Source organism: Oryza sativa, chromosome 3, assembly GCF_034140825.1.
Source record: "Oryza sativa Japonica Group chromosome 3, ASM3414082v1".
NCBI classification, from domain to species: domain Eukaryota; kingdom Viridiplantae; phylum Streptophyta; class Magnoliopsida; order Poales; family Poaceae; genus Oryza; species Oryza sativa.
The window spans coordinates 36,070,799-36,095,236 of NC_089037.1; the positions used below are offsets into that span (position 1 = coordinate 36,070,799).

At 41.7% G+C, this 24,438-nt stretch overlaps 3 protein-coding genes, 1 long non-coding RNA gene, 1 other non-coding gene and 1 pseudogene across 7 annotated transcripts; 2 read left to right on the forward strand and 4 right to left on the reverse strand.

Moving 5' to 3' along the window:
• Positions 1-139, reverse strand: LOC112938388 (small nucleolar RNA Z247). The gene has a single exon (XR_003241587.1). It is a non-coding gene; the product is annotated as a small nucleolar RNA Z247 (small nucleolar RNA).
• Positions 140-2,085: 1,946 nt separating this feature from the next.
• LOC4334698 (electron transfer flavoprotein subunit alpha, mitochondrial-like) lies at positions 2,086-5,616 on the forward strand. The gene is made up of 8 exons (NM_001402319.1): positions 2,086-2,648; positions 2,821-3,006; positions 3,163-3,374; positions 3,992-4,149; positions 4,446-4,604; positions 4,752-4,804; positions 5,096-5,236; positions 5,344-5,616. Exons 1-8 carry the CDS (start codon positions 2,559-2,561, stop codon positions 5,419-5,421), a joined length of 1,077 nt encoding a protein of 358 aa, NP_001389248.1. The 5' UTR covers positions 2,086-2,558; the 3' UTR covers positions 5,422-5,616.
• Positions 5,617-5,681: 65 nt separating this feature from the next.
• LOC107280355 (uncharacterized) lies at positions 5,682-6,851 on the reverse strand. The gene is made up of 2 exons (XR_001544341.3): positions 6,343-6,851; positions 5,682-6,072 (listed from the first exon to the last, which is right to left on the reverse strand). It is a non-coding gene; the product is annotated as an uncharacterized lncRNA (long non-coding RNA).
• Positions 6,852-7,159: 308 nt separating this feature from the next.
• LOC4334699 (acyl-CoA-binding domain-containing protein 6-like) lies at positions 7,160-14,550 on the reverse strand. The gene is made up of 18 exons (NM_001418983.1): positions 14,159-14,550; positions 13,915-13,985; positions 13,461-13,524; positions 13,323-13,394; positions 12,905-13,105; positions 12,699-12,776; positions 12,016-12,126; positions 11,873-11,939; positions 11,699-11,760; positions 10,911-11,050; positions 10,607-10,730; positions 10,406-10,520; positions 9,738-9,826; positions 9,576-9,659; positions 9,333-9,488; positions 8,965-9,111; positions 8,238-8,297; positions 7,160-7,626 (listed from the first exon to the last, which is right to left on the reverse strand). The coding sequence occupies exons 1-18, from the start codon at positions 14,303-14,305 to the stop codon at positions 7,444-7,446; spliced, it is 1,971 nt and encodes a 656-aa protein (NP_001405912.1). The 5' UTR covers positions 14,306-14,550; the 3' UTR covers positions 7,160-7,443.
• A 1,000-nt stretch (positions 14,551-15,550) lies between these two features.
• On the reverse strand, positions 15,551-16,317 carry LOC107280347 (26.7 kDa heat shock protein, chloroplastic-like; annotated as a pseudogene).
• Positions 16,318-17,285: 968 nt separating this feature from the next.
• On the forward strand, positions 17,286-23,386 carry LOC4334700 (serine/threonine-protein phosphatase BSL1). 3 transcript variants are annotated; one of them, NM_001418988.1, is made up of 17 exons: positions 17,286-17,552; positions 17,636-17,733; positions 17,860-17,998; positions 18,093-18,121; positions 18,237-18,333; positions 18,424-18,479; positions 18,590-18,697; positions 18,819-18,875; positions 19,375-19,466; positions 20,105-20,189; positions 21,124-21,276; positions 21,416-21,510; positions 21,653-21,829; positions 21,917-22,020; positions 22,426-22,495; positions 22,605-22,700; positions 22,854-23,386. In NM_001418988.1, exons 1-16 carry the CDS (start codon positions 17,467-17,469, stop codon positions 22,662-22,664), a joined length of 1,506 nt encoding a protein of 501 aa, NP_001405917.1. In that variant the 5' UTR covers positions 17,286-17,466; the 3' UTR covers positions 22,665-22,700; positions 22,854-23,386. The 3 variants fall into 3 exon arrangements, 2 of the variants coding, with proteins under 2 accessions (NP_001405917.1, XP_015629759.1); XM_015774273.3 differs by having other exon boundaries at positions 17,332-17,552; positions 22,805-23,346; NR_184999.1 differs by having other exon boundaries at positions 21,917-22,495.
• The last annotated feature ends 1,052 nt before the right edge of the window (positions 23,387-24,438 follow it).

Consider the following 24,438-nt stretch of genomic DNA (forward strand, 5'->3'; position numbering starts at 1 on the left):
TCTCAAAGTTAAGAAGCTGAGAGTACACTTCCGCCATTGTGGTCGACTCATTGCGTGCCACAATAGCAGATACAACAGGTTCAAAATCATCATCTAGCCCATTCAGAACATAAGCGACTAAATCTTCCTCATCAAGGGGTTTCCCTGAACTAGCGATTTCATCTGCTAGTGCTTTCATCTTGCCACAATACTCAGATATACTCATGTTACCTTTCTGGGTATTGGTGAGAGTAAGCCGGACGTTGAGCGACCGGGCTTTGGTTTGTGCAGTGAACATGGCGCACACCTGCTGCCATGCCTGCGCCGCCGTGGATGCCGTCGCCACTTGGGTGAGAATGTCTCTTGACAGCGTGGAGAGAAGGAAGCCTAGGACCTGTTGGTCCGAGGCAAACCACTCCTGGTAGGCGGGGTTGACGATCTTCTCCGTCGTCTTGTCGCTCGCCGTCTTCTCGATCTCCATGGATGGAGCGGCGGTGGCGCCGGTGATGTGGCCATCAAGACGGGCGCCGCGTATCGCGGCCAGGACTTGCGCCGACCAGAGCGCATAGTTTCCTTTGGTCAGTTTCTCTGAAACTTGAACGCCAAAGAGAGGATTGGTGGAGGCAGTGCTTGACGAGGAACCTGCCATCACGCCGGACTTTGAGGCTCTGATACCATATAAAACTCAGGTGTATGCAGGAAAGCGTCACGGTGGACGCAGGGTTTCGTGTTGATTCACTATATGCAAAAACGCGCTGAGTTTACAGATATATATGCGTGCAGATGTGTTGGTTCGGTGATCCTAATTACAAGGGATTAGAGTCCTATCCTCTATCTATCCGAACCAACATGCATCCGTGCATATCCATACAGAGAATGATAAGATATGATAAGATCTAACACTAACCTGGAAATAGTCTAGAGAAAAACGAGGCAATCCATTAGAGAGCTATACATACCCATGTAGACATACTATTGAGATGGTTTACTATTAATCTAGTATATTGCTGAGATGTACATGTTTTATAGAGAGCACTTTACTTTACCATTGTGGGTGCTCTAATGGGTGGCCATCGTTCTCGTGGGCCCCACGGCTGACTAGGATTCCTATTCTTTTTCTCCCCCGTGTGGGCCCCACCCATCACTCTCACTAGCTCAGGTCATCGTCTGTTTCTGCCTGCCTCGTCGTGAGTGTGAGTGTGAGTGTGAGTGCGAGGTCTCACTCTGTCTCTCTGTGTGTGGCCATGTTTTTGTGTTTGGAGGCGTGTAGCCTTCACTGATGATGACGACGATACAAAGCATTCAAACTGTATATTGTGACTTCTGTAAACAAATCGGTCCTGTTTACTAGAGGCTAAGATCAACCACACAGGAAATCATTATAGTCTGATACTCTAATGATCAAGTGATAACATGATTTAGTTTGCAAACTGGCGTAGCTCTAGTTAGATTCTAGTGGAACCCAAGTTCAAGTACCAGACTTAAACATATGCTCATATTTACGGCTAATTATTTTTTAAATAGTAGGCAACTACCCGTCAATAATGAAACACATGTGATAATCTATGTGTCGTCGACTTAATCTCTCAGACATGATTATAGAGATAAAGCATTAAAGCGTGCACATGTATATATAAACATTATTGTTCGCACTATGTTTTATGTTTTAATAAAAAAAAACATGATTTAATTTGGGCATGGGTGGCCGAGTAGATCATTTTGAAATTGGAAACAACAAATCAACAGTTTTGAAATTGGCCAATCTATTGCTATGGCATAGAATATTGGGCCTATTCATATTGAAAGCCCAGCCCAATTATTACAAGTTTCATTTACTGCAACACTTATTAAATCACTATATTTGCTAAATTTATTTTTAAAATATACCCCATCCGTCCAAAAAAAACCCAATCCTAACTATAAACCTGGACATATGCGTATCCAGGTTCGTAGCTAGGGTTTGTCTTTGTTTAGGACGGAGTAGTATTTTTTTTATCCCTAATTTATTAATATTGTTACCTCTGCACGCAATCCGGCCCATTTGTTGAATTGAATACTAGTGTGGCAGAAATATAACATTGAATACATTTTTGATACATTCTCAGTTTTTGTTTTGTATTAGAAATATTATTATATTTTAGTAATAAATTTGACTAACAAAAAATTACACCGATTTTAATAATTTTGGGGGTCAAGATATCTGTATTGTGGTTAAGGGATACAAATCAGACTTGGCCACTAGTTAAGGGAGTCAAAGTGACTTACTCCACTGAAGCTCCTCTGCAACAATCCGGCCCATTTGTATGGCAGAAAAGCTAGGCCCACTTGAATCTGGTAGATTCCTCCTGGTTGGTTGCTGGGCTCGCCGCCGTCTTCCTCTCCCTCGCCGGAGTATAGTAGTACAAGGCCGATGCAACACTGACGTGGCCATCAATTTGATCCCGTCACGTCTCCGCCCTCTTCTCCTCGCTTCTTCTCGCCGCCGCGCCCGCGCGCTGCTGCTCTTCGCTTCTTCTCGGCTTCCCTCCGATCTGAGAGAGCAAGCATAGCAGGAGATCGGGAGACCTGTGTTGCGCGCCATGGCGGCGATGGTGGTGGGAGCGTTGAGGAGGGGAACGGCCACCGCCGGGGGGAGCTCGCGGTCCTTCGCCCGATCGCTCCCTAGACCTGTAAGCTTCTTCTTCCCCTTGTGCATTCGATTCGATTAATAAGCGGTTGGTGGAGGAATGTTTCGAGACGATTTCTCCTTTCGATTTCATCGGATTCGTCGCTTTTGCGCTCCCACGATTGGCTCCGACTGTGCCTAACCGCGTACTTGCTCTCATGCCCTGATGATGCTAGGTGAGCACGCTGGTCGTAGCGGAGCACGAAGGTGGGTTCGTGAAGCCCTCATCTCTGAGCGCATTGGCGGCCGCAGAAGCAATCGGCAAGGATGATAATAGGGTTTCTCTTCTGTTGGGCGGATCCGGGCCGGGGCTTCACAAGGCTGCCGAGCATGCTGCGTCCAGCCATCCATTGGTATCCGAGGTATGGTCATGTGCTACATCTTGTTCCTATGTGTTGTTGTGCTTGAGCGATTGAATTCTAGAAGCCTATTATTGATTCATTTCAGGGATGGAGATGATAATTGATAACCTCTGCTCTTCGATATTGTGCTTATCAGTTGGCTTGCTTTCGCTGCAGGTTCTTGTTGCTGATTCAGATGTCTTTGCGCATCCATTGGCTGAGCCTTGGGCCGAGCTACTTCGTTCTGTTCAGCACAAAGGTGGATACTCACATGTTATAGCGTCATCAACCTCGTTCGGGAAGAATTTGCTTCCACGTGCTGCTGCCCTTCTTGATGTGTCCCCTGTTACGGATGTCACTTCAATATCTGAGCCACGAGTCTTTGTGAGGTTTGTCGTCATACATTCATACTCCTTTCCATGAAGCTTAGCATTTCAAGGAGAATTGCCCGTCTGCCATTCTGTGTAGTGCACACCTTTCGCAGATACCCAAGGTTATAGCACGAGGTTTTGCAACACACGATGCATACATGTTGTGTAGTACATGAAGCATTTTCTATGCATTTCACATGTTTTGCAACTTAGCTACATGCAATCTCCAGACAATCTAACCACTATTTGATACTGAATCTGCTAAATATTATTACACCACTGTTTTTCCCTTTTCTAATGCTGATTAATAGTGGTTTTTCCATTTTCCCTTTTCTTTGGACACTGATCTTATTAATTTATGGTATCCTATGGGCTAAAGATTAATCTTATGAGCCCATTTCCCATGAGTGCATAATGGCATTCTACATTTCTTTCTGCTTGCAACCATGTGTTTCTTTTGTGGGGATCATTTTATCCGTATGAAGAACAATGGTATGCAGGGAACCTTGGGTGGATGAACCATTAGCCTTGTGCGCGCAGCATTGCAATTTGCACCCCCAAGAGTTGTTCTCTCTTCTAATCCATATGTATTGTATACCTTTATGGTATAATAATATTTATGCTTCTGAATTCAGGCCCATTTATGCTGGAAATGCGCTTTGTACTGTGCGATATACTGGAGAGGATCCATGTATGATGAGCATTAGGTCAACATCATTTTCCCCAACTGAGGCTATGTCAGAAGCAAAAGTTGCACCTATCACCCAGGTTGATCTCTCTTTCCTCAGTGAAGGTTTGTTTGGTTTCTTCACTATATTCTTCTATTAAGAAAACAACGTTCTTATCCATTATGTTTTGCTCTTTTTGGATATTGATATTGAACATACTGTTGAGTGTTGAGTTCTGCACTGAACTCTGGAAATCAACAGATAATACTAGATCGATTTTGTTGTCTATGTCCTTATTGTGTTTCTGATGAAGTTGAACCTTGCTGCAGGGAAAATAAACTGTTTTGATCCTTAATATGGACACTTTTCTGACATCAAATATAGGTGTATACATGCTTACTTTTTTCTTGTCAATGTACAGGAAGCTCTGGGAAATCTGCATGGGTGAATCTGAAATCCCAAGATACAGAACGGCCCGATCTTGCAAATGCACCCGTAGTAGTAACTGGAGGCAGAGGTTTAAAAAGTGCTGAGAATTTCAAAGTATTGGAGCAGCTTGCTGAGAAACTTGGAGCAGCAGGTTTGAGCCTTTTTTTTTCCCTTTGTCCATCTATACCTACTAGGTAGCACCCATATTCTTTGCGGTTGGTATTTGAACCTATCAAGGCTCGTGAAATTCATTTCGCTGTGCATTCGTTTTCTGACGGATTATGTTTCTCCTCTGTAGTGGGTGCGACCAGAGCTGCCGTAGATGCAGGATTTGTTCCCAATGAACTTCAGGTAAGCTCTACAAACTGAGCTCTATGCCACGTCAGGAGATAATTAAATAGATATGATTGGATACATGCCATGTCAGAAGATAATTGAATGGATTCAGCTGATATGAAACTGTAGGTTCCAGCATGTGCTACTACAAGCGTAGTGAAGCTTACTGCATTAGCGCCCTAAAAAAAAGGCTTACTGCATCAGTGCATTGCCATCATGATAGCTGCAAATTTACGCGCACTTTTATCTCTTTCCCTTGGTGCTTAATTTATTACTTATGTTGCAATGTGTTCTATCTCCCCTCAGGTTGGTCAGACTGGGAAAATAGTTGCGCCTGAGCTCTATATGGCATTTGGAGTATCCGGAGCAATACAACACTTGGCAGGAATGAGAGATTCCAAGGTTATCGTGGCTGTCAACAAAGATGCAGATGCTCCCATATTTCAGGTAAATCTTGGGTCTACAGAGCTTCATCAAAGATTTTGTTCTTCATGTCCTTTGCCAGTAGGCTTTCAACCTTAGGATTTTAAGATTCTTATAATCATGTTGGCCAGGTTGCGGACTATGGCATTGTTGCTGATCTATTCGAAGTTCTTGACGAACTGTTAAAGAAGCTACCTGACAAGAAATGAGCGTGCTAACATGATGATCCGTGTCCATGTCATATTTGTTCTAGTGTTCTTAATAATATGAAGCGCCCTTGTAATGTGATTCTGCAAAAATAAGTGTCATTTCATATGATCACACAAGCACAAACAATAGACGTGATGTCGCTTCCTGTGCAAATACACTTGGACTAGCAATTAACAATCATCATTTTCACTAGCAGGTGTCGCTGAAAGTACAGTACAGGACAGCGAAACAGGTACAGATAAATCACAGGCTAACAACATACCATGAACATTTCACATGGAATTTGCCAAAAGTTCATAGTTACAGTGGCGGGCCCAGCTTTTTAAACTTGGGTATTCGAAATGGGAAGGGGTAAAAAAATGTCCATACACCAAAAAGCCAAAAAATAGGCTTGTATATTATGATACACTAATAATTATAATTTAGAGCGTATAGAATAAAATTGATCATTAGTTCACACAGTGATAGAATTGATCATCACTAGAAATTGTTTAACTTATAGAAATACTAATACCAAACATATCAAAGTGTCAAAATATGGAATACAAAAATGATAGAGAATAATAAGTTAGGAAGAAAACTTACAATTTAGATATTAACTTTTCGACGCTTGATATTTTGGAAATAATTGATGATGTCCTTGTCCTTAGCTTGCAAAAAGAATTCTCTTTCAATGAATGTAACCAAACAATCATTCAAATACTACAAATTTGCTAATATGGTATGAACTATGAACTACTGTCCAGTGTCCAATATACTCAATTACTCAAATACTCAAATAGGCAACTAGTCAACTACAATCCTACAAACTAAATGTCTAAATCAAGCAAGCAAGCAAGCAAGCAACTACACTAAAATACTAAATGTCTAAATCAATGAATTTTTGTGCTTGTCCCGTTGTCCGGAGTTTAGTCACTCACTGTGCTAATGTGCTTATCCGGAATTTGCAGGTCAGGCAGTCGCCGGCGAGCAGGATGCCGCACGGCCGCAGCGGCAGCGCGCAGCCGCCGGCTGCCTCGGGCCTCGGCGCGGAACGGCGGACGCCGACTTGCAGGCTGCAGCTGTGCAGCGCCTGCTCCTGCTCGGCTGACGGCCTGGAGCAGCCTCCTGCCTGGCTGCCTCCTGGGCCCCTGCAGGCTGCCGCGCCGGCTGCCGCACGCGGCACGCCGTCGCCCGTCGGTCACGGTGCGCCTGCCGGTCACGGGCTTGGCGCCTTGGCCTTGGCGGCTCACCGCCTCACCGGTCGCCGTCGCCGCCGCCGCGCCCGCGCCGTTGCACGCCGCGGCCGCGCCACACGCCGCCACGGCTCCCGCCGCCGGCCGCCGCACGCTGCACGCAGCCCCCGCCGGCCGCCGCACGTCACGCCGCCGCACGCCTCCTCCCGTCGCCGTGCTGTACTGCTGTGTTGTGGTCTAGGGTTTGCAGGTTTGGGTGGCCAAGGCGCCAGGCGGGTGGGGAATTGGGGGAAAATTGCAAATGGGCTGAGATGTGGCCCAATTAGACCACAGGTAGAGAGGAAAGAGGGAGGGGAGTGGAAAATTTTGGCCCAATAGAGAAGAAATGGGGAAACAAGGCCCAATATAAGCAGTTTAAGTTTTCTTTTTATTTTTTTAATACCTATATGAACTATATAGTATATATACCTTTTTTTTTTCCAAAAATCTTGGGTATACATCTGAATACCCATGAATACATAGTGGGCCCGCCCCTGCATAGTTAGATTTGACACGCAAACATAATGTCCAAAGAATGCCCACAAAAAGGTGTATACAAGCTTTTTTACGACCTAATAAGAATTGAATGCGATACAAGGATGAGCTAACAATTTTCTATGAGAATATCAGATAACGCTTGCCAAAACGCCTTATTGTTTTGTCGCCAAATGAACACGAATGCCAGAAAACGATAAAAAGAAAAAGGAAAAGGAAAAGTGTAGAAGACATTCAAAAAGTTTATACATGTTACACGTATATGAATCTGCGCGATCCGTATGAGATTGTCGGGTAAAGATAGATAGGTGATCAAGACTCGGACTTATCAGGTGGGGTTCCCACCAGCCAGCCCCACATGCCACTGGAACTTTGCCTTTGCTTTGCCTCCAACGCTGCTTGCTCAGAGGCAGCCTTCTGTCTTCGAAGCAGCTCAACCTCCCTTTCCAATGCATCCATACTCTGGAGCTTCTGCCGTAGCTCCGCAACATCCACCTAGAAAAGCATTTTGGGGAAACCAAAGTGTGATCAGGATATACTCATCACATGTGCTACACAATAACCAAATTGTTTACTACTACTTGTTGAACTCATTTGTCTGCCACAAAACACACACACAGTGCAATTTCGGAAAGAAAGGACTAGGACCCTGTTTAGATAAGTTTTAGTTCCTATCACATCGGATGTTTGAACACTAATTATAAATATTAAACGTAGACTATTAATAAAATCCATCTATAATCTTGGACTAATTCGCGAGACGAATCTATTGAGCCTAATTAATCAATGATTACCCTATATGTGATGCTACAGTAAACATTCTCTAATTATGGATTAATTAGGCTTAAAAAATTTGTCTCGCGAATTAGCTTTCATTTATGTAATTAGTTTTATAAGTAGTCTATATTTAATACTCTAAATTAGTGTCTAAATACAGAGACTAAAGTGAAGTCCCTGGATACAAACACCACCTAGGTTTATCATGTTCTCCCTTGGGAAGGTCGTTCAGGAGGTTATTTCTTATGCGGGTTAATCCGAGCTATTACTGCTGGCAACGTAGTAAAAATAGCAAATTTTGTTAATTTGTACAATGTAAGACTCCATACCTCAAGTTTGAAACATCTTGACTGTTCAGCAGCAAGTTGGCCACGGACAGTTTGAAGTTCCTACAAAATCCAAACCAACAAAATTGAGGATATATCGTTCCAAAGAAGTGATTCAGATCTCCACATACACCAAAACTCGTGAGGTGTGCATAGCACTATGCACACCATGTAATCCAAATGTACCTTTGCAAGGTCAGGTCACCTACACGGTTCATCTTACGTTCCTTTGTGGACATGTATGCTAGGCAAAATATGTAGTGCAAACCACATCTGTAGTGGAAACCTGAAAACTATTATTGGATCTAAAATGGACAACGGAGATTTGTCCACGTTACCAAGAATAAAAATTTTACTCCTAGATTCAACCATGACTCATGACATGGAGAAATCTCATGCGTCCATTTTTTTATCCAACGGTAGTCTACAGGTTTCCACTACCTATGTGGTTTGCACTTCATATTTTTCCTATATGTCAGGACCAAGACATGTTAGAAACAGCGATAATACATACTGCTAGCAATGAACATCACACACTATTCAGTACAGGGTAAGCTCAATCCTAGTGCATGTGTTAAATAGTGCCATAGGGTGTTGTGTGTAGTACTCAGACTACAGGTTACAAAGCAGATTATAAAACAAATGAAAATGTAATAATAATAAGTTACATGCAGAAGAATTTGTAAAAATAGGTTCATTGCATAATTGAAAGATTATGCAGGAGGCTCACCTTCGTCAGCTCTGCATTTCTAGCCTCTGCTTCAGCAATCTCTTCTTTAAGCTGTATAGTTTGCACTTGCTCCCTGTTAAGTGCTGCTTCTAGTTCCTCTTTCTCAGCTTTAAGAGCTACTAAAAGTTCGTTTGCGTCATCCTTCTTCTGAAAAACAACACAGCATCACCAGACAGAACAGCTGAGTGTCTTAAAGCATCATTCCTCATGGGTAAGACATAATCAGCATGGTAGCAACAAACAATACTGGAATGATTATTCACAGAATTTTATTTTCACAGACACTAATTTTCTACAAAAAACCCATATTTGCAAAAAAGAGTCAACACACTTTCTGTTCAATCGAAGTGTACTGCACAAGAGATTACCAGGTCTGAATCAGCACTGTCCATGGCAATCTCACGGATCTTCCCATCATGAGAAAGTTCAACCTCGGGTTCCAGAACGCTGGATGTACCATCTGATGCATGCTCTTTTGTTTTTGACTGCAAATCTGATTTGAGGGTAAGTTTAAGAGCAAAGACCTGTCCATCAGGAAAAACCTTGTTACAAATTACCTCCACACATAGATACTAAAAATAAATCTAAAATCCTAAAGAAAAGCCAGTTACCTCATTGCTGTATCGTCCATTGTATCCTCCAAAAGAAATGAGATAATCATCTCCATTGTAATTGCTATGCACTAAAGTCATGCCCTAAAAGAATAACAGATCAAAACATTACCAACTGAAACAAAACCATTCTAAGCACTGCGTAATACTCAAGAGTCGTACCTCACTGGCAAGGGGAACACGACCTTCTACAGAGCTAACAACTGACCATGTTAAAGTTGACATATTAAGCACAAGTGTTTCAGAGACACCTGCAAAGAATAAAGTATAAGCTAAATACATTCTAACTGTAAATAAAGTATATATATAATTTAAAATTGATGAACCTACAGCAAGTGTACAAAAAATACAATCAATTTGTTACTATTTAAGAACTCCATGTGGCATTAGAATGAAAGTAACCTTAATCTTCCTAGTTTCAAGGTACAATTTGCATATCAAGATGGCAAGGATAGTTGTACTGGCTTTGTGGGTTTTACTGGATATAGTTTCTAGGTTAAGTGATGCAGATTGTACCAGACAGTGAACATTGATCTAAAAAAGCTTCCTGCATATAAGGCACCAAGTTGACAAGTTGCATAGACAAATAATAAATTCTACCACTATCTAAGTGTTGGATCAGGGCTGAGGTGCTATACACAGACAAGGATTGGCAAAAAAAAAGGTGGCTTCCAAACTCTTTGCAGTGCAGCAATTGACAAGGTACAATAATAAGTGTAGGAATTATCTAAGGAGGTGAAAAAGGCCAGCAGTAGTATGAAGACATCTTTGCATTGCAATTAGTAAGAAAATATTTTTCACACTGCAAGTGTACGCACTAAAAAGCATACCACTTTTGTTATTGCCACCACCAACTATGTACCAGTTTTCCCCAACGGTTGCACCTGCATGGCCAGCTCGTGGGCTTGGAGCCAGACCCTGTTGTTTGGGTCTTGACCACTCCATCTGTAATTCCATCGATAAAATTAGAAATCATGCCACATTGTATAGATGCCAATGTTTGTGAATTCCAGCAAGCTAACAGTTCTTACTGTTTGCAAATCGAGGACATGCAAGTCATTGAAACATGTTGCATGAGACCCTCCACCAAAAATTAAAAGATAGCGATCAGCATGGCAAGCAGCAGCATGATCTGATCTTGGAGGAGGGGTGCCTCTACAAAAAGCCAAAAAATATGATGAGTTCATGGAGATATAGTAACATAAGTTTAGCCCTCAAAATAGGTTGTTCTCCATTCTATCATTGTCCAAGTTTATTCAATATATCATGGTTTCAAGATGCATAAACAGTGCATACTAGAACAGCTGAGCATAAGACAAAGATTCAAGTACTCACATTGCATCCACATCATCCCATGTCATGGTCTCAAGATCAAGAATGTGCAAGTCATTTAAAAGACACCGTTTTGCATCTTCACCACCAAACAAGACTAGAGTTGTTCCAACTAAAGTCACAGACTGACCCCCACGAGAAACCTGCAGCAGATGGAACTTATATAAGAAATTTATTATACTTGAATATACACAGAAGACAAAAGAACATCATTTTTAGTGCAATTATCACTTGTTTCATGCCTGCCAGACGCTTTTCAGTGCAGTGATCACTGGTAGCGACTCTTGGACCATTTGACTATGCATCAGTGACTTAAAAGCATATTACCTAGGAATAAGCATTCCATTCCATAAACTTAACAAGGAGAGAAAAGAAGCAAAATATGATGATTATCCCAAATGCTTAGTTGTATGAAACAACAAGACTTGTAAATCCCTTGCTTCTAAAAAATTAGAATCAAACATAGCAGGTATCCAGTCTCCATACGATTCTGAAGCCCTCATTTTACTGCACACTATACTATCATTAAATAAATCAAACTCTTAGTTCGAACAAAGCATATTTAGCTGAGCCCATTGTGCATAAGCACTCTCCACAAACTTTTAAAGTATTTACGTTACACGTAGCAAACTGTGTTCAAACAAACAAACTCCGCTAAAATCAAGCAAAGTACACAGAATTTTCCTTTTTAAGACGGGTTTACTAATTAAAGCACAGTGAAACAAAGAATAGGTAGTTGATTACATTTAAAGGTCTTTGTTCAGAGCTTGCTAGGTTGAAGAAATAATTACCGGTGGTTTTCCATAAGTCTTGACAATAGACCATGTACAAGTATGCGGATCAAATTCCTTCACTAGCATAAAATACAAGAAGAAAAATAATAGCTTAGAAGAAAAAAAATGACAGCAATGGGGACACAATTGGATCACAGTACTGTGTTAACCAAAAAGTGAGTTTTAGCAAACCTGTAATGTTCTCAGACGGATCTTTTGTGTGCCCAGCAACAGAGAAAAATTTGTTGCCCCAAGATATCTACAAAATAGCATCAGAGGACATCAAGCTAAGCATCATCTGAAACATAGATAGTGACATTTGTTCCAAAATTTACCAACGAATGTCCAGCACAAGAAGAGACTTGTGCTGATTTAGATGAATCAGTGGATCCTGCTTGAAATTTTGCATCAATCTTCGACCAAGTCAAACTCTTCAGATCCAAAGCCTGTGCTCAATATAGATAGTGAAAGAAATATGCATTAGGTCAATGTTACTTAATGATACAAAGTTATTTAAATATAGCGGATGAATTGCCATTTTTTTGGGTAGATTCAAGTTATTTTCATCATACATGTCTTCAAACTACTCTTTCTGAATATTATGCAATATGAGCCTCCCATTCTGCCTAATTGAGTCAACTTCATGCAGGAAATGCTTACATCATAAATCATCCATAGTTTCATTTGTAATCCCTTTTAGGAATATTTGTTGTTATCTTCTCGTTTCAAAACCATCTATGAGTCATACTGTAAATTTTGCATAAGCATGAAAGGCTGGTACAGATTACAAGTTACACATGGTTGAACATCACACCACGATTACAACATATCAGGCTTCTTATCATGAACATAAATGGGCCTTTATCCAGATAGCATATCCAATAAATACAAACACTTCAGGACAATTCTATGACAAACAGCAGAATGGCAACTGCTCATATGTCTCCAAGTCCAAGACAAAAAATACTTAGGAGGTCCACATGCAACCTGCTTGACTGTTATATTTAGCTTCACATACCTGAAGGTCGCTAAGGTAACGCCCATTGTGGTTTCCCCCAAATATATACATCTTATCTTGCACCACAGTTGCGCCATGCTGCAGGAATAAAAGTTCATATTAATGCTATGAACAGAGGAAGGGGAGAACTGGGATAACAGTTCACAACTTAAAAAATAAAAATAAAATAGGCAAGGTAGCCAAGGCCCCAGGTGCATATGGCATACCTCGTAACGAGGTTTGGGCCGCTGCCCATTAACAGATAATGGAGTCCATTCTTCGTGAACACTGACAGCACTAAGACCTTCCAGAATAACAACTTTGTCCTGTGTCTCCACTGAACTTCCATTCTCAGATATGGTTTTAGGTTCTGGAACCGATGTTCCATTTGTTGAAGCCAGAATAACCTTGGGATCTTCCTTTGGTTTCTTGTAAACAGAAATGCAGTAAGCAAAATGTTAAGTTTATTTCACAAACAATTTATTAATCAGGGCATTGAGATGAAACTACAGCTGATAGACCAATACTTTCAAAGATTAGAGTGAATTCTAAATAGATAGGCAAAAAAACATAAGAAATATACTTTTGACAGGAAACAACCCATGCGTACCCACTGCATTTATGAGGTTACAGAATGCAACTTACATGCATTTCAATATCTACAACAGGCTCAGGGTTGAACTCAGGAACCCTTGAGTACCATCCAGGATCTTCCTCCTACCAAAATACCAGCGCATTAAATCGTTGTGCACAGGGTGAAGAATACAATGTAAATAGTCATACCTCTAAGATTTTAACAAACAGCCGCATCGCCTCTGCCGATGGCATACTTCCAAGCCCATGCCAGCTGAAAATACAAATGTGTAAAGAGACGATCATGCTTTAAAGACATGCAGTATCAACATTTGATTGAAGGTCTATGGATATTCCTGCCACCGGTCAGCTCTCTAGCTTATCAGTCCAAAATTTAAATTACACAAGACAGAAATCCTCTTCTAACTTCTGGGCATGTGATAGCATTCCGTTCTAATACTGGCCCAATGATAAGCAATAAAATAAGGCAGCAGCACAAGACAGATAGCGACATCATCTTATATTAACTAATAACTAGCATGTGAAGTTTCAACCTCCAATTCGATCACCAATGTTTCCGTTTCTCCATAAATTTAACCAGAACTATCAAGTTCGCTAATACGGAGACAACTTCATGCAGGATCGCACTGTAGGTGATACTAACCTTGTCCATTTGCTCTGCTCCACAGGGTTCCATGCCCTGGGTTTCGGCACATTGCAAGGCCCCACTGTTGCCTACACCAAAACGAACGCAAAAATTCATTCCGACAGCCAAAGCAAATCCTCCCTCCCAAAAGCCAGTGATCAACAAACTAACGCTATAATTCAACCCTGCGCATCATCAATTCCACCTAGATCCACTCCACGCATTTCCCAACCCCCCATCCAACCGAGACAAATCGCGTCACCTGCTGGTAGAGGCCGTAGAGGAGGAGGGCGACGTCGTTCTGGAAGCGGGAGATGGCGGACGAGGAGGTGGCCCCGCCGGCCCCGAATCCGGCGTAGGCCGCCGCGGCGTAGAAACGGTCGGGGTAGGCGAGTCCGGAGCTCGCCATGGCCGCGCGCCCGCAACGCAAGCCCTAGATCTCTCCCCGCCCACCCACTCGGATGAGATCTCGCGCCCACTGCCCGCGAGGCGGAGAGCACTAGCGTTCGCCCCTCCTCCTCCTCCTCCTCCTCGCCGCGGCGGAAATGGAAATCTGCAGCGATTGGAGACGAGAGAATTCGAGATCTGGGAGGCTTCGCTCGCTCGACCGACGCTCGCTTCGCGGGCGATGAATGATGGATGGCTTTAACGCTCGTTCTCCGAGGTGGCGCGGGGGTGTCCACGTGTCGGTGACATGGTGGGGGCGAGTGACGTGGTAGGAGAGTCGTCGCGGTCGCCACGACGACGGTTAATATGAACCGGGTCTACGGCGCGGGTCACCGTCACCGTGAACCGCGTCTAGTCTACGTAGAGGAGGGTAGGCGCGGGTGCTGGAGTAACGAACGTGTGGGAAGAACTAGGAAGGTTGTCGTGGTGTTGGTGGGAGATCCATCCTCATTCCTCGCACCGCGGTACCACTAGCAAAAAAAGCGCTAGGCGGCTTTATACACTGCAAATACTGTATTCAAATATGCTAAAGGTCTCAAACAAAACAAACTTCTCTGTGTTTGATGATTGCAAGCTGATGTGGGATGGGTTTGGTACAATTTCTATTGAGCACTGTAATAGAAACTCCAATCAGGTGGCTCATGAATTGGCCAGGTTAGCGTTTAGGACAAAAAAATTTTGTACTTGGGTCGATGAATCCCCTGGCTGTGTTCTGAACCATCTGGTAAACGATGTAACAATTTTATCCTATCAATAAAGCTAGCCGAATGGCATTCCCCAAAAAAAAAAACTTCTCACGTACTTCATCCGTCCCAAAATATAAGCATTTTTAGCATAGTGTTAGGTCAAACATTTTTAACTTTAACTATTAATAGAAAAAAAGTTAAAGAGATCAATAATGTAATATTGTTACTAGATTTTTCATTAAACAAATTATCATAATATGCAATTCTTTTTATTTAAAACATCTTATTTTTATATATATTGTTGGTCAAATTAGCATCTCGAAGACTGTGTCGAAGTCTAAAAATGCTTATATTTTCGGCGGGGGAGTATAATTTACACTTTACATTACTCAGGTTTGATAGTGCTAGATTTTTAGGTTAATTAGATCCATGTTATGTCATTGCAAATTTATCTATTCAAAAAAATGTCATTATAATTCATTTATTCGCAGTCATGCTACCAAAAATTTACAAAATTAGGATCATGCCACCGCCATCACATTTTTCATCCATCTCCTTCCCTTTCTGTCTTCTACTTTCTTTCTCCCGTCTTCTTCCCTCCCTTCTCCTCTTTGCTCAGCTCCTTCGATGACCTTATGCTTCACCTCCGTTTTGGGCACTATAACGAATAGCACACCATTCTTTAGCTCGGCGCGGACCTTGCTCTTGTCGCCCACATTGGGGAGCACGAGCCGCATGTTGTAGGAGCTCATGCTGCGCTCCTTCCACCACCCATCGTCGGAGCCCCCCGTTCCTTCTCCTCCTTACTGTGCTCCCCGCGGATGACAAGCATGTTGTCCTCCACCATCACCTTCACATCTTCCCGTGACAGGCCCAGCATGTCGAACCGTATTTCACCTCGTTTGTCATCATCCATGATGTCCCGAAGCATATCCGCACCTTCCCTGTCGCCGGCGATCTCCACAGCGCGACGGGGAACCCCAGCGTGACATTGTTGAACATTCAGTCTATCATGTCCAGCATCTATCGTATCAACCGCATCGGTGATCAGATCCACGAGGGCGAATGGGGATATGTTGTTCAATGCCGAGCGCGCGCTGCACGACATTCCCCTGCTGGTTCCCACCGTTCTATTACCTGACGTGCTCCTCCAGGCGGCGCGGATGGGGAGGCACGCCACAGGTGAGACCCGGGTGACGAGAGCAAATGGACCAACCGTTGCACTACCAAATAGAGAGGAAATCAAAAGCATTGAGATGGAGATCGTTGGAGAGGTCGCGTCCACCATGGCCTTTACTGTGCCAAGCATAGAGGAAAGGAGAGGAAAGAAGATAGGAGAAAGAAGGAAGAAGATGGGAAAAAAGGAGATGGATGGAAAATGTGACGACAGTGACACGATCCTAATTTTATAAAATTCCAACGGCACGGTTACGGATAGTCGAATTGTAATAACATTTTTCTAAATAGACAAATTTACAGTGGCATATATCCAACTAACCCTAGATTTTTAGACATATGTTTGGCTATGACCTCATCAATTTTATTTTCAAATATATAAAAGTATAAGCTATGCTTAAAGTTCCTTTAATGTAAAAGAAATTACAATACAAATAAACAATAGCTATGCAATAAAATAAATTACATATGTTTAAAATATAATGGTGTCATATATTAAAACAGAAAGAGAATAATTTTTCCATAAGGCTTGGTAAGGTTAACTTGCACCTATATGAATTAAAAACATTGTTTTATAGCAATACTAAACGGATGCGAATTAGGTGTGTTTAGTTCGCGAAAAGAAATTTTTTGGGTGTCATATCGGACGTTTGATCGGATGTCGAAAGGGGTTTTCGGACACGAATGAAAAAACTAATTTCATAACTCGCCTGGAAACCGCGCGACGGATTTATTAAGCCTAATTAATCCGTCATAGCACATGTGGGTTACTGTAACACATATGGCTAATCATGGATTAATTAGGCTCAAAAGATTCGTATCGCGATTTTCATACACACTGTGCAATTAGTTTTTTATTTTATTTATATTTAATATATACTTTATACATATGTCCAAAGATTCGATGTGATGTTTTTGGGATTTTTTTTCTTTTTTTTTTACTAAAACATGCTAGGGGGAGTCAGCTAGAGGGCCTTGGGCGGGCAGAAAAACACCAAAAAAGCTGGAGACCGAACAAAACCGAGCGGACCGAACCAAAGTATCGATTTATTCGGTTGTCGGATTATGCTTAACCAAACCGGCTTTACTCTTTGACCAAACCGGCCCACCCCCTCTCGCTCCACCTGACTGCGTGTGCGTGAGGTTGAGGTATCCCCAAATTTCCTTCCGCCGCCGTGCTGCTGGTCACCGCCGTGGCGAGGCGAGGCGATCAAGAGCTGAGCTACCGTGGAGGCGTGGATTGAGAGTCTGAGAGAGAGCAATGACGCCGCAGCTGCAGCCGAAGCAGATGCACTGGGCGAGGGCCGACTCCTCCGACTTCGGAGGCCAAATCCCCGCCCCTCGGAGGTAATCCTCTCGATCCAATCCACCTCAAATCCCCGCCGCCGCTGCCGCCACCTGAAACCATGTGAATTTTCGTGCCTCTGCAGCGGGCACACGGCGGTGAGCATCGGCAAGTCCAAGGTGGTCGTCTTCGGCGGATTCGCCGACAAGCGCTTCCTCTCCGACATCGCCGTCTACGACGTTGGTAATAAGCCCCACCGCTTGCTTCGCCTGATTGCAAGTGCCACGATTCAGACGATTGATTCTGTTTAGATAAGAGCGCTGAACCTTATTAGCTGTGTGAACTTCCGGATGCAACTCGTGTTTGCAGAGAATAGGATTTGGTACACACCTGAATGCAATGGGAGTGGCTCGGATGGACAGGCAGGCCCCAGTCCAAGGGCCTTTCACGTAGCTATCGTCATTGACTGCAACATGTTCATCTTTGGCGGCCGATCAGGCGGCAAGAGGTCTGCGATTCATACGGCTATTTGCTGGGATTTGAAAAGCACCCTATAAAGAATTGCCTTATTTGTTGTTTATAACATGATGTTCATTGCGCAGATTAGGTGACTTTTGGATGCTCGATACTGGTAAACTTCTATACTTTCTCAAGCATTTTAAGACCCCTTCCTTAATTTGTTTGGGCGTATAGTGGAGGTTCCCGTGATTACTAATAACCGTCATGTTGCCTCTTTCATATTCCAGACATATGGCAATGGTCAGAGTTAACCGGCTTTGGTGATCTACCATCACCTCGAGAGTTTGCTGCTGCTTCAGCCATAGGAAACAGAAAAATTGTTATGTAAGCATTCCATCTAATGCAAGTTTCCCTTTCATTTCTGGGTACCATCGCTTATGAGTTATGAAGAACATTTGGTTCATCCTGATTCAGGTATGGCGGTTGGGATGGCAAAAAATGGTTGTCGGATGTATACATCATGGACACAAGTAAGTTAACTTCCTGTTCTTATTCAATCAGGGTTGAGTATTTAATTTATTTTGTTCAGGATGGCAATAAAAAAATCAATCAATTAATAACTACACTCTCTATTGGACAGTGTCACTTGAGTGGACAGAATTATCAGTTACTGGATCAGTGCCACCTCCAAGATGCGGACATTCTGCCACAATGATCGAGAAGAGGTTGCTTGTATTTGGTGGCAGGGGTAACTTACATTTCTTGACTTGACTTGTATTTGCTGATGATTTTTAATTATTAATGAATCAATGCATAACTTTTGGCCATCAACATATATTTCTGATTATTTCATATATTTTTTTCAATAGGTGGAGCTGGGCCCATAATGGGTGATTTATGGGCTTTAAAGGGTGTCACTGAAGAAGGTACATCTTCCTAGTTGCTTGTAAATCTACTTATATTGAGAGGGAAGGAGGGTGGGATACTAACTGCTATTTAAAACTGGAAAACTCAACTATTTGCCTGGGAGGGAGGGGGAGAAGAAGAGGAGTGGCCGAATGGGGAGGTCTCAGGCCATCCTAACTGCTATTTACAACATCTGACACACAATAGTTGGTGGTTTAACCATTTGCCTCTCAATAGAAGCTTACTGTAGTTGATAATATGCCACTTAATAGATGTGCACACTCCATGTATTGCCCACTTTGACCAAATATTTTTGCATGTTTCTCCTGTTGCAATGGTGAGCCCACATTTATTTTTGTTTTAATAAACTTGCCTTTCTTAGTTGATGTTAGCTATTGTTAATTGGAAATGAAAAACCTGGTTATTGCCGACTACTGAGTGTGCTTACATTCTTATTCCTTCAATGAGATTACACAATTTTTTGATTGCCAGCACCTGATGTTTATTTTATTTTGGAAGATAACGAGACACCAGGTTGGACACAATTGAAGCTCCCAGGACAATCTCCATCTCCACGATGTGGTCACTCAGTAACATCTGGTGGACCTTATGTATGCAATTTGGTGTCCTTATATTTGCTTTCATACCATTTCTCTTTCTAGTTGCTTCGTATTTAATTGCTGATATCTCAATTGAGTATTACGTACTGCAAGTTCTCTCAGTTGATCGTTCTGTTATACTAGAATAGGTATCAGAAACTATTGCCCAGGAGTAGAAATGGAATGCTGGTTCACATTTAATACTTGTTGACACAGTACAAACAGCAAACTAGGGATGCTCAGTGTTTTGCCATCACACTATTCAATGTTGATGTTAAGTTTTCTGCTACAATGAATATAATGGTTTTTCAGTATATGACATACTGTAGTTGGTCATACCAAAATTTTTATTTTTTCAAAGCCCGCCTGTCTTATTCTTTACTTGGAGACTCCACAAAGTAATGCTTTTGTTCATACCAGGTAGCTTTGCAAATTTACGCTATCCATCAGTTCTATAGTCACAAAGTAATTCTTTTGTTCTTTACTGGGTAGCTTTAGCAAACTTACGCTATCCATCAGTTCTAGAGCTTATGTAATTGGAAGATGGGTTTCTTCTCCTGGAACTATCCATCAGTTCTAGACATTTTGTTGTCCAAACTTTTAATTCATTGCGCAATAGCATTACTAACAACCATATATCTTTTGGTTAGCTCTTGCTGTTTGGAGGACATGGAACTGGTGGTTGGCTAAGTAGGTATGATGTGTACTACAATGAATGTATTATTTTAGACAGGGGTAAGCACCAGCAAATTTTCTGATTTTTTTTTCATGTTGTTGTGAGCATGCATTGGGATCATTGATATGGAATTAGCATTACATTTTTCTTGATGTCAACACATGCACTTATTTTGACTGTCTTGTTGACACCCATCAGTTACATGGGCAAAATCCCTTATATCATGGGACGGGGGTAGTAGATGGTTTTCATAATCACAAAAGAGTGCAATCAGTGCATGCTGGTAACTAAAAAATAAGATGTGATTCCACAGTGATACAAAATCTACTTCTCATACTAAGACAGAGTAGCTTTGACAAAACATTCTTTGCAATATAACTGCAAACAAATCCCAACATTGATCAAGAAAACTGGAAAAGTAAGCGGGTTAATATGGTACTCTTGATCGTTACTACCCGAACAAGCATTAGGGAAGACAGCTAGCAGGTGGTTGGGGTATCGAGTTATCCTACTACTACCATGGTACTCAACCACATGCTTCATAGCCAGCTTGGGACTTGACACCCATAAGAGTAATTCTGTAACCTCAACAACTTACAGCAGCAATTATTATAGATACACTAACAGAAAGCATATGTGCTCTCCTCCTTAAGTCATGGCTACCTTACATGTCCTGCACTCTTTGAGGCATTCAGCGCACACATCATATGTCTGCTCTGCACCGCTGTGTGAAATTGTGATCACATGCATCCACTTCCCTGATCTTCATGTTCTAGAGTCCAGACAATCCCAAATATCATGTCTTACAGAGCATTCTGTTGCTTATGACCAGCGGATAGAACTTATATCTGTTAGGTTGTTAGCATACCACTTGGCCATCTAATTTAGTTTTGTACTTTTCTTCCATTTTTTTCTTCTCTTGTAGCAACCAGCAGTACTTATAGTTTTTCATCATCACCAACTATATTTGCTGACTAAAATTTGGCATCTCAGTCTCTGTTCAATGGAAGCTCTTAGCAACAAGTAATGAGCCACCCCCTCCTCGAGCATATCATTCTATGACTTGCATAGGGTCTCGATTTCTTTTATTTGGTGGCTTTGATGGGAAAAATACATTCGGGGATCTATGGTGGCTTGTTCCTGAAGGTATGGTCACTGTTCAACTGAAGAAGATTCTTTATTGATATAATGGAGTGCAGTTTTTATTCTTACAGCTTTACTCCATAATGCTTGATGGGAAAATATTTTTCTTCTTTCTGAAAACTCTACCTGATCGAATGCTCAGGTGATCCTATTGCGAAACGAGACTTGGTTCCTAATGTTGATTCAGACAGCAAACCTAGTAATGTGACTGGTGGTGCTCAACATTCCGCATCACAGGTATGTATTTTTGCGTGCTTGTGTGAGTAACGATTGACCTGTGGTTCAGAAGGTTTCCTGGAGAGTAAAAGTGAGAAACCAATCTGGAAACTTGAGATGATGATAAAAAAGGTATAGTTACTAAAAGATGCACTTATCGCAGGAATCACAAGCTGGGGAATCTCCAATGATTGACTTGGCAAAACGATTGGGCATTTCACTTTCTTTAGAAGCTTCAGCAAGTTTTGTTGACGAGATCAATGATAAAGAACTAATTGAATTATCATCTATGCTTTTTGGTGAATCACCCCCTACCGGTGACCAGCATGCATGCATTCAGGTGCTCATGTCTCAGCTATTCTGTAACCAGATCCAGTCGCATTGGTCTATGAAGAAATGTGATGTTTTTTTTTTGTGCATGGTACAGGCACTTCGTGATCATTGGACAAGTATTCCAGCCAACTCAATACAGCTCCAGGAGCTAGGCCCTTTACTGAGGGATTATCAACGCCTCATTCTTCGCCGCTATTTGTACGGTTCCCATTCTTGCGTTTTCCCTCTACTGTCTTTATTTACACTTTCTTAACCATCTGCGTTTATGTACATCATCCCTCTTCCAGAAAATGAATTATTATGTTTTGTCATGGTGATAAATCCGAGATGCTAGCATAATTTGTTTTGTTTTGCACAAGTAATAGTCACAAGCTGTACATTTGTACCCTTTATTGCCAATCTGTTATGCTCAGCGGTAACACATGAGCATGCATAGTAACCTGATGGCCATTATCAGGCTTAGAGTTTTTACAACTCACAAAATGACAACGGTTCTCTTTCTATTCATCAAATCAAGTCCTGAATTTAAGTGAAGAGTATTTGTTAGAAAAATTTTTAATTGATTATGATTTTACTAGTACTTCCTTCTTGCAACGGTTACAGGGAAAATTCATTCACGTCTTTCTATGAGAAGGAAGTTCACCGCTTCTTCCATTTGAAAAATGCTTCCGAGGTATGTATAGTGCATATATGATCATCTCCTATCAGTTAATGCATAGTTGCATAAGGAACTTTCTGCCATTTTCTCCTTAACACTGCCTTGTATCTCTGGTGTACTTCAGTTACGGATGGATGACATCCCCATCTTGTTGATGGAGTATGGAAAGCTGCTTTCCACCTGAGGCTGGGATAGCATCTTAGTTCTGACTCTTTACTTGGTAAGCGTCCCTGAACTCAACCACTGTGTTGGACACAATTTTTTTTTCTACTGCTAGTTTTCTGTAACTATGTTATGCATCACCTTCATCCATGTGCCTTGTAGAAGGCTAGACACTGCTCACATCCGCTGACGAGTACTTCTATGTCATCAGAGAACATTAGAAGGCAAGGAAGCATAGCTGCATACATGGCATGCTTTCACGATCTTCAGAGCTTGGTGGCATCAGAGCTTTGCTCCCTGCTCAAAAACGTTTTCAGCATGGGCACGAACAAAGTTACCGCACTTTCGGGTACAACGTCGATAGAATTTGTGAATCATGGGCGTGTTAAGAACCTACATGCTGCATTATCTTAAAGAAATCGAAAGCGACAACACCTGGCGGCTTGGTGCCGAGAAGCTGGCAGGAAGGCTCTTCACATTTGTTCACCTTGATTGATGTAGTATTCTTTCTTTGCTCACTAACAAAAATAATTATACATTCATTAGTGGAGTCAATTCTCATATTGATTCTTTTTCTTTGATTGATATGGAGTCGTGGCCATCTCGGCGACGGCACATTTGACATGCATGATGCATGCGTTGTACTGGTGCTGTACTCGCTCCATCAAAAAAAAAAAAGACAAACCCTATGTTTTTGTGGCCAACGTTTGACTATCCGTCTTATATGAAATTTTTTTATAATTAGTATTTTCATTGCTGTTAGATGATAAAACATAATTAATACTTTATGCGTGACTTATCTTTTTAAATTTTTTCACAAATTTTTCAAATAAGACAGGACGGTTAAACGATGGACACGGAAACTAGGTTTTTTTTTTTTTTTGAGACGGAGGGAGTATGTGCGGTGGTGGTTGGTGGGGGCAACGACGGAACGGCAACTTCACGTGGTGCAGACTGTGGAGAAAGTTTGGACTTTTGGGGGGTTCCGCCCGTCGTCGAACAAAATTCCCATTAAACGGGGCTTTTGTTTGAAAATTGGGACACACATGGTTTTACCAAGCTCATCACATGTTTTCACGAACTTCATTTTTCTGTACTTGGTTAATGTCGTGTTTGTCAAGGTCGTGTTTTTCATAATTCGACTAAAGAAGCGACTGGCTGAATCATTATTCATAATATGTTTGTTGCTGTTTTTGATGATAGAAATGCATAATATTAGCATGTGGTTGATGTGAAGTAAATGTCGATTGGTAGGCCCAAAGTCCAGTATTGCTAGTACAATATATCAGTGCACGTTTTCCCGATGGATCTGGATCGATTCTAGAAACTTCCATGGAGGTGAACAGTGAGTTTTCAAAACTGGAAACCACCATTCCACCAAGCAGCAGCCGGCAGTAGCACCCGGATTCATGGCCCCTCATCACGGGCGGCGCATCACTTCCCTCTGTCTCCGAGCTTACTATTTTATTTTATTTTATTTTCTTGCTAGATAAAATATAGTACTTCCTCTATCTTAAAATAAGCACAACTATAAGTTCTCACGTCTAATTTTCATCGTCCGTCTTATTTAAAATATTTTTTTAAAAAATAAAAAAACATAAGACACGAACAAAATATTATTCATATTTTATAATCTAATAACAATAAAAATAATAATTATAAAATTACTTAAAATAAGATGGATAATCAAACTTGCACAAGAAAAGTGTGTACTTATTTTGGATGGAGTAGTACGACAAATTTTTTTTTAAAAAAAAAACTCACCCACCACCTTGCACTGCAGGCGGCTGCGAGGG